The sequence below is a fragment of the Ornithorhynchus anatinus genome, chromosome 5 (genome assembly GCF_004115215.2).
Source record: "Ornithorhynchus anatinus isolate Pmale09 chromosome 5, mOrnAna1.pri.v4, whole genome shotgun sequence".
NCBI classification, from domain to species: Eukaryota; Metazoa; Chordata; class Mammalia; order Monotremata; family Ornithorhynchidae; genus Ornithorhynchus; species Ornithorhynchus anatinus.
This window is the reverse complement of record NC_041732.1, coordinates 4067231-4083674: the sequence shown is the minus strand read 5'-3', so window position 1 is coordinate 4083674 and position 16444 is coordinate 4067231. Positions and strand designations below refer to the sequence as shown.

The following is a 16444-nucleotide window of genomic DNA, read 5'->3' as shown; positions in this document are numbered from 1 at the left end:
CGGCTGGTCGGACGGTGAGAGACACGGCGGGCCGGACCCCCGCGGTGAGGACGGAGGCTGTGAGCAGAGCAGAGGGGCAGCGCTCAGCACAGCGTCGGTCACCCGCCCCCGGGGGGGCAGCGATGGGGCTGGAGCGGAGGCTGTCCAGAGTGGCCCCGGGGGGTCCCGGTTGGGGGACCCCAACGAGCAATAGCCCTGGGGCCCGGGGTTGGGCTGGAAGTTTGCACCCCGCCAAGGATCCCGGGGCGGAGCCCCAGGCTGGGGAAACGCTTGGGGAGCGGTCAGGACCCCCGGGAAGGAGCCCCCGGCCCGGCCCGCGGCCAGCAGCCCGCTGCCCGCCCCTCTTTCCCTCGCACCTGCCAGGAGGAGCGGGGCACAGAAGCGCGCCGCCCGGCCGGGAGGGGCCCGGCTGCCCCGGGGAAAGGCCATGAGGCTCCCGCGTCCGTGGCCCGGCGGGGATCGCCGCCTGCCGCTCCGACCTGCCGCCCGCCTCTCCTATCTCTCCACCTCCGGAGCCCTGCCACCCTCTCCGCGGGAATCGGACTTTTCCTGCTGAAGTCAGAGGGTAGGGGCTTCTCATCGGACCCCTCCCCTTCGGGAGGGGACTGGGGTTTCTGGCCGGTCACCTCTCACTCTTCTCGCCCCTCCCACAGCCCCAGAAGAAGAAAGTTCAACCTCTGCGGCTCTCAAGGGTCCCTTCCCCTTCGGAACGAATCCCCTGAGAGGGGAAGGACGCACAGGGAGTTGGGGGCCTCCCAACTCCAGGGAGGTGTGGGGAGACAGGGTAGGTCCCGTCCTGCCCCCAGAACAGAAAGTACTCAATAAATATCAGTGTGCATATCTGTAAATTATTTATATCAATTTACTTATTTATATTAATGTCTGTCTCCCCCTCTAGACTTTAAGCTCATTGTGGTCAGAGAACGTGTTTGTTTATTGCTTTATTGTACTCCTCTAAGTGCTTAGAACAGAGCTCTGCACATAGTAAGCATTCAATAAATACGATTGAAAGAAGAATGAATGAATGTTTCTCCCAGCCGCATAGTACAGTGCTCTGCACAAAATAAGTATTAAATACGATTGAAAGAATGAATGAATGATTCTCTGTCACATAGTACAGCGCTCCGCACATAGTAAGCGTTCGATAAATACGATTGAAAGAATGAATGATTTTCCCACAGTGTTCTGCATATAGTAAGCGGTCGATAAACAAGATTGAAAGAGTGAATGATTTTCCCAGTCACATAGTAAGGACAGTGCTCTGCACTTAGTAAACGTTCAAAATAAACACGGTTGAAAGAATGAATGAACGAGTGGTTCAGTCGCGAAGTACAGTGCTCTGCATACAGTAAGCGCTCGATAAATAAGATTGATTGATTGATTGATTGATTAACTGTCTGCAAGTTTCATCCAGGGCCCCTGTCAGAGGATGTCATTCCAGGGCCAAGGGGAACGGCTGCCCCTTCCCTGGGAGAGGCGGGAAGAGTGTGGGGCGAGGGAGGGGAGGGGAAGGGGAGGTGGGAGCCCCGCCCCTGCCCCCTGCCCCCTGCCCCTCTGCCCCTCTGCCGTCCCCGCCCCCCGGGCCCGCCCTTGGCGGCGAAACCGAGAAAGGGCTCGTCGGGGCCGGGGTGAGAAGTTAGAGTCCTCCCGGGGGAGAGGAGGCCGCGGCCCAGTCCGGTCACAACGCCCACTGCCTTTGCGCCATCCCCGAGGACGAGCCCCTCTGGACCCCGGAAAATGGCTTTTCCTGCCGGCGGCCGGGACCCTCCCCGTCAGGCCCCTCTTACCTGGCCAGGCCTTCTTCTCGCAGGTAAAGGGGACCGCTCCTCTCCGGGCTGGGGGGACTGGGGGGACGGGATGGGGCGGGGTCTCGCAGGGCAGGGAGGGGGACCCAAAGAAGCAGCATGGAGTGGAGAAGCAACACGGTGTAGTGGATAGAGCACGGGCCTTGGGAGTCGGAAAGTCATGGGTTCAAATCCCGGCCCAGCCGCTTGTCAGCTCTGTGACGTTGGGCAAGTCACTTAACTTCTCGGTGCCTCAATTACCCCATCTGTAAAATGGGGATTAAGACTGTGAGCCCCACGTGGGGCAAGCTGATCACCTTCTATCCTCCCCAGCGCTTAGAACAGTGCTTTGCACATAGTAAGCGCTTAACAAATGTCATTATTATTATTATTATCATGGGTTCTAATCCCAGCTTCACCACTTATCTGCTTGTCTGCTGTGTGGCGCTGGGCAAGTCCCGTCATTTATCTAGGTCTCAGTTACTGCAGCTGTAAAATGGGGATTAAGGCTGTGAGCCCCACGCGGGACAGGGACTGGGTCCCACCCGATTTGCGTGTATCCATCCCAGCTCTTAGTGCAGTGTCTGGTATATAGTAAGGGTTTAACAAATGCCATTATTATTATTATAGTAGTACTACTAATTATACTAATATTAATGAGAAGCAGCGTGGCTTAGTGGAAAGAGCACGGGCTTGAGAGTCAGAGGTAGTGGGTTCTAATCCTGCTCCTCCACTTGTCAGCTGTGGGACTTTGAGTAAGTCCCTTCTCTTTACCTCAGTTACCTCATCTGTAAAGTGGGGTTGAAGACTGTGAGCCCCATGTGGGACAACTTAATAACCTATCTATCCCAGCACTTACAATAGTGCTTGGCACATAGTAAGCGCTTAATAAATACCATCAACATCGTCATAATGAGGGATGGCCGGGGGGCCTGGGGAAATAATAATAATAATAATAATGGTATTTATTAAGCACTTACTATGTGCAAGACACTGTACTAAACTCTGGGTCTCCTGGCAACGCAGCAGCTGCAGAGGCGGCTTCTGGGACTGTGAGTCCTTCTTGTCATCGGACCCTAGCTGGCTGTCCCCCTTCCTGTGGTCCCTGACCACTCCTCAAGCATTTCCCCCCAACCCCTCCCCCGCCCCCTCGGAGTGGAGACCCCCCAGGGGGCTTCCCAGCCCAACCCCTGGCCTCAGTGCTGCTGCTTGGCGGGGTCCCCCTGCCTAGACCCCTCCCGGGGCCACCTTGGGCATTTTCCGCTCCAGCCCCATCGCTGCACCCCCAGGGTCGGGTGACCCTGTGGTGAACGCTGCCCCTCTGCTCTGCGCACAGCCTCCATCCTCACTGCCGGGGTCCGGCCCGCGGAGCCTCTCACCATCCGACCAGACGTGGCTGTAGCCGGGGACAACGTCACTCTGACCGCCCAGGGAGACCTAGCCCTCGTTGGACTCTGTAGATGGTACCGAGGGACAAGTCTGGAAGAAAGCCTCCTGTTTGCATACCGAACAACTTCAGGTCAGATACTTGGAAACGCCTACACAGACCGTGAGTTTTTGCTCCCAGATGGCTCCTTGCTCATCACCAACGTTACAGTCAAAGATGCCGGTCCCTACTTTGTAGACATCGTATTCAAGAATTTTACTTATTTGTCAAGCCACGGAGAGTTACAGGTTTATGGTAAGTGTTATTTTTCCTAATGTGCCAGGAAACTGATCACATTTCTGGAACTATTTCCCTTTGCCTAGTGACCTTGTAGAGCTTGTTTGCTGTCCGTGTTACCACTCAGATGTCCAGGTTTCTTTGATGAGTTCAGTATCAGCTGCAGAGGGGGGTATCTTGACAGATTAAAGCCACCCAATACACCAGCTGCAGTGGATTTCCTGAAGGGGTAGGACAATTTATTCCTAACTCTAGCCTCTTCTCTCTCATTTTTTTAATGGAATTTGTTTAAACGCTTATCATGTGTCAGGCACGGTACTAAGTACTTGGGTAGATACAAGCTAAACAGGTTGGACACAATCCATGTCTCACAAGGAGCCCACAGTCTTAATCTTCATTTTACAGATGAGGTAATTGAGGCAGGGAGAAGTGAAGTGACTTATCCAAGTCCCACAGCACACAAGCGGCAGAGCCGGGATTAGAACCCAGCTCCTTCTGATTCACATTAGGCCATGCTGCTTCTCTCCTGTTTGTCCTCTCCTGAAGGCAAACAGCGGAGATGGGTCTGTCTCTGCTCTTGACCTACCTCTGATCCCACTAGCCTCTATCCCTGGGGAAATTCTCCTCAGAAGTAAGTTGGACCTCAGTCTCGAAATTTCCAGCTTGGGTCACCTAACCCCAGGCACCCTAGAGGAAGCTGGAGTTTTCTCTCCTTCTGTAAAACATTCACTGAAATCACCCATTCAGGGCTGCGCTCTCAACTTCTCCTGGACAGTCAGTCAGTCAATCAATTCATGATATTTATTGAGTGTCTATTGTATGCAAGCACTGGACTAAGCTCTTGAGAGAGTACAATACACTACAGTTGGTAGATATGATCCCTTATCTCAGGGAGCTTACAGTCTTGTTGATGAGACAGGCATTTAAAGGAATTGCAGCTACTGGAAATGGCAGCATACAAGGATATGTAGATATTATTATTAATAATAATAAATATAATTATATAACATTATTATAATGTCTGTGAGATTGGGTTGGGTGAGGAACAAGGTGTTCAAGGGGTACAGAAGAAAGTACATAGACAATGCAAAGAGGTGGGTGAATAAGGAGAAAAAATGAGAGATCAAGTCAGGGAAAGTCTCTTGGAGAAGATATGATTTTAGGGGGCCTTCGAAGATGAGGAGAGTGGAGAACAGTTGGAAATGAAGGGGGAGAGAGCTCTAGGCCAGAGGGAAGATGTGGGCAAGTGGTAGGTCGCAAGACATAAAGACTGAGTACAGCTGAGAAGGTTGGCATTAGAGGTGCAAAGTGTTTGGCCTCGGTTGTAGTAGATTACCAAGGTTGGGTAGGAGAGGGAGAGTGGATTGTGTGCCCTAAAGGTGATGGTAAAGAGTTTCTGTTTTTATGTGGAGAGGAATGAAGAACCACTGGAGGGTTCTGAGGAGTGGGGAGACATGCATAGATTGTTTTTGTAGAAAAATGGTCAGGGCAGCAGAGTGAAGTGTGGACTGGACTAGGAAGAGACTGAAGACAGGGAGGTCACCTTTCCAAATCTCATGCCTGCACTATCCTTTGCCTAGTGGATTTGAAGACAAGCCTACCTTCTTCAGGCACCGAGATTGGGTAATATTGCTGGTTTCCCTTTGCTTTCAAAACTCAGGGAGTCTGTCGTTAACTGTGGAGTTTTCAATTCAACAGTTCTATACCTGACAGAGAAGGAGAGAGTGGGAAATTAATCAACTCCTGATTTTGCTAATGAACTGTACAATATGTTGGTAGTAGGCAGAGCAGAAATTGGAATGTAATTTCCAATTACATTTTGAGCATGTTGTAATCTGATGGAGAGTTCTCTCTCCTAGATAAATTTGTCCTCTGTGTGATGGTGCTTGAGTAATTGGGCTGGTAGTGAGACATAAGGTATTAGCTTGCTGGACCTTTTTAATTGGGTTATGAGATCTGATATAATGGAGGTCTGCATTTTATAGAGCAGGCATCTGCAACTTTTGTGTGCAGAAAAGACAAATTCTGTCATTGTTATCAAATGCCATCGAATCGTTTCTGACCTATGGTGACTTGTGGACATATCTTCTCCACAACATCCCTTTTCATCTGTAGTGGTTCTGGTCTGTAGTCCATAGAGTTTTCTTAGTAAAAAATACAGAAGTGGTTTACCACTGCCTTCTTCCGTGCAGTAAAAAACTCGAGTCTCTGCCATTATCTTCAATCAACATTTTGATCACTTGATCATCCACCTTCGACTCCTTCCCATGCTGCTACTGCCCAGCACAGGTGAATCGGTTTGACTGCTTCGGCTTAGACCTTTCCATTATGGGAAACTCTGAAGAGAGAATATCTCTCAGTGTCATAGCTCTTAGCTTCATCAGCATACGCAAACTTTCCTGCTGTGATAAGGTGTTGATTCTTAGGAGAGAAACTCCATCATATAAAGATTTAAATTATTCAACTTCAGTCATGAGAAGCAGCATAGCCTAGTGGATAGATTACAGGCCTGAGAGTTAGAGGACCTGACTCTAAACCCAGCTTTACCACTTGTCTTCTGTGTGACCTTGGGCAAGTCACATAACTTCTCTGTGCTTCAGTTCCCTCATTTGCAAAATGGAGATTCAATACCCGTTCTCTAGTCTTTAAACTCGCTGTCGGCAGGGGCTACATCTACTAACTCTGTTATACTTCCCTCTCCCAAGCACTTAGTACAGTGCTCTGCACACAGCAAGAGTTCAATAAATACCACTGATAATGATGTTCTCCCTGCTACTTAGACTGTGAACCCCATGTGGGACCTGATTATCTTGTATCTACCTCAGTGCTTAGTATAGTGCTTGACACATAGTAAACACTTAACAAACATCACTATTATTATTATTCAACTGAAGAGAAGGAAGAGGGGAAAATAAGGGGAGGAAGAAGAGAGAAATAATAATGAGAGAGAGAGAGAGAGAGAGAGGAGGAAGGTGGGTATCAGAGTTGCAAAGCACCATGCCTACCATCAACTAACTCCTTTTCCCTCATGTGGTACTGTAGTGCTCCAGACCTGGCGCATGTATGGGGTGAAATCTTTTTCAGCGCCTTGAGGGCTGTACTGTCCCCTTGCCTGGTCACTTCCTGGCCTTGTGTGGTTTACCACTGTTGTTATCAGTGTGCGTGCACCTCTGTGTTCTGGGTGAAGAGGGAGAGGTGAGAAGTCCCCCTCCCTACTTGACTGTGTCCTGCTTGGTAGAGGACAAGAAGTGGAGCTGCCATCTTGGTTCCCCAGGCCTCCTTTCATTTCTAAAGGACAGGGTGGATTGACTACTTCCTGCCCCAAGAGCTATGGGAGTAAAGCTAATGGTGCCATCCTCACGGTGCCAACTCTATGAGGGCAAATGGCCCCATGGTGTGGACACCTTTGTTCAAAAGCCATATTGTGTGATCTTGGGCAAGTCAGTTCACTTCTCTGTGCCTCAGTTACTTCATCTGTGAAATGAGGATGGAGATTGTGATCCCTCATGGGATAGGGACTATGTCCAACCGATTTGCTTGTATTCACCCTAGTGCTTAGTACAGTCCCTGGAACATAGTAAGCACTTAACAAATATCACAAAAAAAAAAGAAAAGGAAAGAAGAGTCTGATATGGCTCAAGAGGTATAAGTTGCCAAACCCTGTTTGAGAAGCAACAGGTTAGAGGGTTTGGCCCCCTTAGCTACCTGAAGAGGAAAGGAGGAGCATCAGTTGCAATGAATTTAATATCTGTAATTTTTTATGTATTTAGGCATTTATTTATTTATTTATATTAATGTCTGTATCCCCCTCTAGACCGTGAGCTCATTGTGGGCTTGGAAGGTGTCTGTTTGTAGTTGTATTGTACTCTTCCAAGCACTTAGTATATGCTTTGCACACTGTAAGTGCTCAATAAATACGATTGAATGAATGAATGAATGAATGAATGAATGAATGAATAAATGGTATTTGTTTTTGTTAAGCGCTTACTATGTGCAAAGCATTGTTCTAAGCGCTGGGGGATACAAGGTAATCAGGTTGTTCCATGTGGGGCTCGCAGTTTTCATCCCCATTTTACAGATGAGGTAACTGAAGACAGAGAAGTTAAGTGACTTGCCCAAAGTCACACAGCTGGCAAGCGGTGGAGCTGGGATTCGAACCCATGAACTCTGACTCCCAAGCCCGGGCTCTTTCCACTGTGGCATGCTCCTTCTCTAATAAATGAGTCCAGTTGATGGTGAATAGGTGTAGGACAGAAATAATAATCAGTCGTTAGCTTTTATAAAACACCTTCTCTGGACAGAGCACTGTACTAAGAATCTTGTTTACTGAATTTGAAAACTTTGTTCAGTTAATTGACCACTAATAAATCATAGTGCAATCACCTAGTTGCAGTCTAGCTTACTTCTAGACTGTCAGTTCGTTGTGGACAGGGAATGTGCCAGTGTATTGTTGTAGAGAAGCAGCGTGGCTCAGTGGAAAGATCTTGGCCTTGGGAGTCAGAGGTCATTGGTTCGAATCCCGGCTCTGCCACTTGGCAGCTGTGTGACTGTGGGCAAGTGACTTCACTTCTCTGTGCCTCAGTTACTTCATCTGTAAAATGGGAATTGACTGTGAACCTCACGTGGGGCCACCAGATTACACTGATTATCCCAGCGCTTAGAACAGTGCTCTGCACATAGTAAGCGCTTAACAAATACCAACATTATTATTAGTATTATTATTATTGTACTCTCCCAAGAGCTGAGTACAGTGCTCGGTACATAGTAAGTGTTCAAAAAATATGATTGAATCAGTGAACCACCAAAAAAAATTTTTATCAAGCTTAGATTCATCTAAATTCTTCACCTAAAACTTAAAACTAATTTTAAAAAGACAGGGTGAAAAAGTAGCCAAATATTATTTCATTAATTCATTCAGTTGTACTTATTGAGCACTTACTTTGTGCAGAACCCTGTACTAAGCACTTGGGAAAGTACAGTACAACAATAAACAGTGACAATCCCTGTATACAATGAGCTCACAGTCTAGAGGGAGGGAGGCAGACGTCAATACAAATAAACAGACATCAATACAAGTAAATACAAATACAGATATTTACATAAATTCTGTGGGGCTGGGAAGCAGGGGAAGAGCAGAGGAAGCAAATCAGGGCAATGCAAAAGGGAGTGAGAGATGAGGAAAAGAGAAGCTTAGTCTAGGAAGGCCTCTTGGAGGGGATGTGCCTTCAATAAGGTTCTAAGGAGGGGGAGAATAACTGTCTGGGAGATTTGAGGAGGGAGGGCATTCCAGACCAGAGGTAGAATGTGGGCCAGAGGTCGGTGATGAATCAGGCAAGATCGATGCAGAGTGAGAAGGTTAATCCCAGAGAAGCAAAGTATGTGGGCTGGGTTGTGGCAGGAGAGAGCGAGGTGAAGTAGTAGGGGGCAAGGTGATGGACTGCTTTAAAATCAATGGTGAGGAGTTTTTGTTGGATACAGAGAGGGATAGGCAACCACTGGAGATTTTTGAGGAGGGAGATGACATGTCTTGAATGTTTCTGTAGAACGATGATCTAGGCAGCAGAGTGAAGTATGGACTGGAGAGGGGAGAGGCAGGAGGTTGGAGGTCAGTTGGAGGAGGCTGATGCAGTAATATAGGCAGGTTAGGATGAGAGATTATATTAACGTGGTAGCAGTTTGGATGGAGAGGAAAGGGTAGATTTTAGTGATGTTGTGAAGGTGGGACCGACCAGATTTGGTGACGGACTAAATATTTAGGTTGAATGAGAGAGAGGAGTCAAGGGTAATACCAAGATTATGGAGTTGTGAGATGGGAAGGAAGGTGGTGCCATCTTCAGTGATGGGAAAGTCAGGGAGAGGTCAGGGTTGGGTGGGACGATAAGGACATGTTTATCCTTTTGTTTTGGACATGTTAAATTTGAGGTGACAGGAGGACATCCACGTAGAGATGTCTTGAAGACAGGAGGAGATGCGAGCTTGGACAGAGGAAGAGACATCAGGGGAGGAGATGTAGATTTGGGTATCATCTGCATAGAGATGGTAGCTGAAGCTGTGGGAGTGAATGAGTTCTCTGAGGAAAAGAGTGTAGATGGAGAATAGAAAGGGACCGAGAACTGAACCTTGACAGACTCTCACAGCTAGGGGGTGGAAGGCAGAGGAGGAGCCCACGAAGGAGACTGAGAATGAGCGGCCAGAGAGATAAGAGGAGAATCCGTAAAGGACAGAGTCAGTGAAACCAAGGTTGGATAATATTTTCAGGAGAAAGGTGTGGTCCACAGTGTCAAAGGCAACTGAGAGGTTAAGGAGGATTAGGATGGAGTAGAAGCCGTTGGATTTGGCAAGAAGGAGATCGTTGATGACTTTTGAGAGGGAAGTTTCTGTGGAGTGAAGAGGACAGAAGCCAGATTGGAGGGGGTCCAGGAGAAAATTGGAGAAGAGGAATTTGAGACAGTGGTTGTAGATGGCTCACTCATTCATTCATTCGTATTTATTGAGCGCTTACTGTGTGCAGAGCACTGTACTAAGCACTTGGAAAGTACAATTCAGCAACAGAGACAATCCCTACCCAACAACGGGCTCACGGGATCACTCAAGGATTTTGGAGAAGAATGGTAGGAGGGAGATGGGGCGATAACTGGAGGGAGCGATGGGGTCAAGGGAGGGTTTGAGATTCACTATTTTAGTTTGTTCCCCAATTCTCTTTTAATAATAATAATAATAATAATGTTGGTATTTATTAAGCGCTTACTATGTGCCGAGCACTGTTCTAAGCGCTGGGGTAGACACGGGAATCAGGATGTCCCACGTGGGGCTCACAGTCTTAATCCCCATTTTACAGATGAGGTAAATGAGGCACAGAGAAGTTAAGTGACTTGCCCACAGTCACACAGCTGACAAGTGGCAGAGCTGGGATTCTAACTCATGACCTCTGACTCCAAAGCCCATGCTCTTTCCACTGAGCCACGCTGCTTCTCTGGTTATCAAGTCACTTCTACCCCTTTCCAATAGAGCTGGGGTGTGGGTTCACCTGATGCCGGAGAGGTCATTTCTCATTGGAGCAGTAGCAGGTGAGGGGGAAGGGAAGGATGTTTTATAGTTAGGAAAGTACTGGGATCAAATTTTTCAAACCTGCTTAGAGCTGATGTTGCACTGTTCTCTCAAGCCACCCTTGCTTGCTACGCCCTGAAACGATGCTCCTTTTGTTTTCTGGCTTTGATCTGTCTAGCTGTGGGCACAACAACTGTGAAGATTTTTTCTGTTGCTGTGGTGGTTGGTTTTTCTTTGTATTCCCCCTGTTTTTCACAAATAACTAGAAAAAAAATCCCCAATCTCCACTCCCCACTTCCCTGCAGGCCTTTGCTAAGCCACTCAGTATCAAACTAAACAATGGCTTTTCTAAATGGGTGAGGGCACAGTGTGATTGCTGCCCCTGAAGCCTCAGAAAGATTTTATTCTGGGGCCACAGACTGAACACATTTTCCCTTCTACCCATGTCACATTGCATGTCGGTGGGCATAAGAGGACCATGTAGCAGGGGGTCTTCCTCTTATTCCATTGAAATCTCAGAAATGCTCACCTGAATGGCAAGGGGCTCCCAAAACTCCACTACTAAGCTTCCAAGGATAATGTGTGCAAATAATTTCCTCTCCAAAATACTTACTGAAAGGTCACTGTCAGCAGGGTCATCTTTGACCTGAAGGATAGCTCTTTCCAACTCTATTCACTCCTCCATTCCAACTAAAGACACAGAAAGGTTTAGGTACCCTCACTATATAGATAGAACTGCCCCAGGAGCCTCTGACATAAGCGTGGGGCTTGGAGCATGGTGTAGAGGATAGAGCATGGGCCTGGACTGTCCAGTATGAAACGGGAGCGAGTTACAGGACAGAGGGAGGATGTGAGCAAGGAATCAGCAGCAGGATAGAAGAGATCAAGGTACAAAAAGAAGGTTGGGATTAGAAGAGTGGAATGTGCAGATTGGAATAGAGGAAATCAATGGTATTTGTTAAGTGAATACTACGTTTCAAGCACTGTTCTAAACACTAGGATAGATACGAATCAATCTGGTCAGAAACAGTCCCTGCCCCAAGTAGAGCTCACCATCTAAATAGGAGAGAGAACAGGTATCAAATCCCCATTTTGCAGTTAAGGAAACGGAGGCACGGAGTAATAATAATATTGGTATTTGTTAAGCGCTTACTATGTGCAGAGCACTGTTCTAAGAGCTAGAGGAGATATAGGGTAATCAGGTCATCCCACGTGAGGCTCACAGTTAATCCCCATTTTACAGATGAGGTAACTGAGGCACAGAGAGGTTAAGTGACTTGCCCACAGTCACACAGCTGACAAATGGCAGAGCCAGGAGTTGAACCCATGACCTCTGACTCTGAAGCCCAGGCTCTTTCCACTGAGCCACGCTGCTTCTCTGTAGTAGTTAAGTGATTTGCCCGAGGTCACCCAGCAGTGTAGTCCAGGATTAGAACCCAGGTCCTCTGACTCTCAGGCCCATGCTCCTCCCATTAGCCCATACTGCTTCCCCTTGTTCTCTTCTCCTGTGTCCTAAGAGCCCCCAAAGCCCCTACCTGTGACTGTAATAAATAAAAGCAGACATTTTACAATCATTTTATTTCTATTTCTGAACAGAGAATCTGTCCCCACCCCATATCACAGCCAACAACTCTGCTCCAGTGGAAAACAAGGACTTGGTAGTACTAACATGTGAAACCAAGAATAATGTTGAAACGATTCTATGGTTCATAAATGACCAGGACATCTTGGTCAGTGACAGACTGAAACTGACCATGGAGAACAAGACCCTCATTATATACTCCATCACAAGGAAGGACAGAGGACTCTATCGGTGTGAACTCAGAAACCCATTTAATTCCACTATGAGTGACCCCTTCCTCCTGAATGTGACCTGTGAGTAATCTCTGTTCCTATAAAGGGGAATTCTCATAATCCTGATTCCACATCTTCAAAAGGGAACCTTTCATTTACCCTGCTATTGGTTAGAAGCCTGTGTGTCTTAAAGGCTCCCCATCTCCTAAAATCAAGGTTTTACTGGGATTTGCCTACTACTACAGTTGACTCCAGGAGCCCACAAATAAAAAGAGAGATGTGGTGGTGGAAGGGCAAGATACCAGCCTTAAAGGCTGCAACCTCAGAGAGAGTCAAGACACACAAAAAAACAGAATGGTGTGGGGTGGGGTGGGGGGATCCGGTGGTGCTTGGGGATGAGTTATAGAATGGGACATTCCTCTTCTCTCTGAACTAATCACTGTGTGACTTGGTTTGCTCCAGATGGTCCTGATGTCCCCTCGATTATCCCCTCAACCCCTCCTCCTTACAGTGAAGCGGAAAACCTCACTCTCACCTGCACTGCTGACTCCAACCCCCCTGCACAGTACAGCTGGTTTTTCAATGGAAGCTTGACACAGTCCACTCCAGACCTCCTTATCTCTAATATGCATGGGAATCACTCCGGACAATACACCTGTAATGCCTCCAACCCAGTCACAGGTCTCCACAGCACCAAAGATGAAACAATCACAGTGATTGGTAAGTAGGGGTGATAGTATTAATTAAATGCCTCTGGTGGGCAGAACACTGTGCTAAGTGATGGGAGAGAATTAAGCAGTCAGTTCACTACCACTCAGCATTGAGTTTTGAGTCACCACTGTTATGATGGAAACTCCAGGAAATTATCTTTGGACCTTAGATCACAGACACATATACTCCTCCTCTGTTCCTGGTTCCCCCCACCCCAGTAGATTCCAGTTGGCAAGGCTGTGGCTTGTCTCTCCCTCAGGCAATTGCACTGGTTCCTGGGGGCCTGGCTCAGGGTTTTGGTCTCATTCTGAAAGGGGGAGCTGCTCTTTGTTTTACTCAGATTACTCTAAGCAGGGACCCTCCCCCCTCCCTTCTTCCACAGAAACCAGCTTTATGTCACCTGCTCTCTTCGTTTTCCCTATTCCTTAAATGAATTTACATAATACCAGATGCCCCCAGAGCTTACCGACTGGTCCGAGCTCTTATCTGTTCCATCGAGAGGATGAAATGGCTGGGGGAGGAAAATGGAAGCGAGTTCTCTCTGGGGAACTTTTCCCAGCCTTCCCCAGGCTCACCCCTGGTGTAGGCTCTGACTGAAACGCATTCTCAATCTTCCCCTCATACACACTTGCGTCCGCTTTGGGATGATGACATCTGACCTCAGACCCTCTTTTCTTCAGTTCCATGTCAGCTGGAGGGAGGCAAATGCCAGTCCAGAATTTCAGAGCAGGCTCAATATCACACAGGTCCAGACTGAAGGGTTGGCATTGGTTGAGAGGATTTTTAGAAGCTCAATCCACCCTGGGCTGCCTTGGGAATGCGGGTCCTTGCAGAGTGGGCTGGGGGTGGGGGCACTATAAGAGAAGTCCAAGACCACCCTAGATCCCCAGAGTCAGCTTTGAAGGGATCCAAAAATCCCCAGTGCCACAGTGTGGCCCCAATCTGGGCCCAGCCTCCAGCAGAGAGGGGCATTCTGATTTAGTTCCAGCCCAGATTCCAGAATTGGTGAAAGGGGACAGCATCTCAGGCCCCTTCCCAAAGCTGCCTTATGATCAAAGGAAGAGAAGCACTCCTCAACCCCTGCCAAGCTTCAGAAAGTGATAGGCATTTTACAATCATTTTATTTCTATTTCTGTACAGAGAATCTGTCCCCACCCCATATCACAGCCAACAACTCTGCTCCAGTGGAAAACAAGGACTTGGTAATTCTAACATGTGAAACCAAGAATAATGTTGAAACGATTCTACGGTTCATAAATGACCAATTTCCTTAGAGAATATGACAACAAGCGTCATGTAAATTCAGTATAGTCAAGGTTCTGCCAGAACACGTCTTTACTACACACTTGGGACTGAACACAAGAGCACAGTGAGAGTACATTTTTCAGACGAACATCAGGATAGAGCTTGACACAGTGTGTGCACAATGGGTGTATATGTACAAGTGAAGGGTGCAATATAGTATTCTGTATACTACAATGTAAGTATTCCTTAACCCAGGGCTCTGTAAGAATACCATACTTGAATTATAGAGCTGGGAGTTCATTTCCATTCTTGTTTAGGCTATCATGAGAATAGGTTTAATAGGGGGAACTCTGAAGCAGATGGTTACATTTTTACTTCTGGTGAAATGAAGGTTCAGTAGAAGCACTAGCAGTATGAGGCTGGAGACGTGGCAAAGGGAAATGAGAACATGGCTTATGCAATTGTGGTGGCCTAACAATTTTTGAAAGGCTTGTCTACACCCCTGGACATCTGTGATTCTGAAATCTCCAAGGACTCTGGATTGAGCCATTCTCTTCCCTAGTCAGAGTTCCCACCCATCTCCATTGGCCCAGTCTATAATGGCTTCTGCTCTGGGAGAGTTGAGGAAATCCTATCTCTTGTAGAGAGGCCCATGTGAGTCATTCTGACAGATTCCCCGTGTGCAGTGGGTCTGGTACAATTTCCCATTCCAGCAGACGCTAAATCTCAGTTGATTATAATGATGACTAGGGTTGTTTCTAGGGAAAGACTGTGAAGCCTCCAGAAAGAAATGTGTGGTCCCAGTGTTCAGACACAATTCCTGGCCCTTTCCTTTAGCACGGTAGTTTTGTGAGCTGGCAGTTTCTGTTCTGAGGGCCAGGACCCAACCTGAGCCCTACATTGGCTCTCTTTCCAAGGGACCTGAAGCTGACTGGGGCTGCCCTGAGCCTGGTGAACTGGGAGAGAGAGTCACCCTTTGTCTCTCTGTCTTTGTCTCTGTGTCTCTCCGAACGGAGCCAGTTCCCACGCCAGTCCTCTCTGCCAATGCAACTAATGTGACAGAAGGCAAGGAATCTGTGGAATTGACCTGCAATGCCACTGGGGAAGACATTTTGTGGCTCTTAAACAACTTCATCATCAGTAATGGGAAACTATCTGAGGAAAACAGGATTCTTACTCTACCTAGTGTGACCCGGCAGGATGCAGGGAACTATCAGTGTACGGCCAAGAACCCAATCAGTATGAGCAGAAGCAACATCGTCACTCTGACTGTGAACTGTGAGTTCCTCCTACTCCTTCTCCTTCCCCATCCCCAAGTCCTGTCTCTTTCAATGAGTGCAGAGACTGGAATTTGATACCTTTCTTCTCCTTATAGATGGCCCAGAGTACACGGTCATCACTCCAGAACCTGAATCTGGCACAGATGGTACCATAGAGATCCAACCCAATTCCGCGGTGACTCTAAAGTGCCAGGCTCAGTCTCACCCGGATCCCGAGTATCACTGGTTTCACAATGGCTCCGATTTGGGGCCTGGGAACAAATACACTATTGTCAAGATGTCTTGGGAAAGAGAGGGCAATTACACGTGTAAGACCTGGAACCATGTGACTGACAGGTCTGATTTAGCTTCATTCCTTGTTAGAACAATCGGTAAGTCCTTCAGGGTGTCCCTCAGCAACCTGATGCCCCATTCTAAATCGGGGCCCCACTGAACCTAGCAGTCATGAGCCCCATCCTGTGCCAGGTCTGTGCCCGCTGCTCTGGCTGAGTCAATAACTTGTCTTTCCCAAGTAGAATGAGGAACTCGGTAGAATGTATGCTTCATGGATCAGGGATGGGCTTGGAAGAGCAGAGGGAGAGGTAACTCTGGGATCCATGAAGAGCTCCTTCCCCTCTTGGGCTTGGCAAGCTTTGTTGCATGGGCTAGAGGTTGTGTGAGAGGTTTATGGACAGATGCCCCCATCCTTAGCCTGGTCTGAGTGCCCCCCAGCCTTAGCCTGGTCTGAGGGACCGTTTGGCCTGGAGAGAGTCACTCCAGGGGGTCACTTGCCCTCGACTTCCTGGGCTCGTGGAGACACCACTTAAGTCTCTTTGCCCCCTCCCCACTCTAATGGCTCCCATTCCCCCAGAATTGGGATAGGTAGGATCCCGGGTGCAGCAGCAGTGTTCAATCCCAGGAGAAAGTGAAGTCCAGGACCC

At 48.0% G+C, this 16444-nt stretch overlaps 1 protein-coding gene across 1 annotated transcript in view; it reads left to right on the top strand.

Moving 5' to 3' along the window:
* The window catches only part of LOC100089723 (carcinoembryonic antigen-related cell adhesion molecule 1-like), a 33457-nt gene that overhangs the window by 16056 nt on the left and 957 nt on the right, over positions 1–16444 (top strand). Inside the window, exons 7-12 of the mRNA XM_039912180.1 lie at positions 1713–1810; positions 3121–3465; positions 12091–12369; positions 12751–13008; positions 15265–15522; positions 15620–15895. Coding sequence (XP_039768114.1) covers positions 1713–1810; positions 3121–3465; positions 12091–12369; positions 12751–13008; positions 15265–15522; positions 15620–15895 — 1514 coding nt within the window. The remainder of the gene's footprint in view (positions 1–1712; positions 1811–3120; positions 3466–12090; positions 12370–12750; positions 13009–15264; positions 15523–15619; positions 15896–16444) is intronic.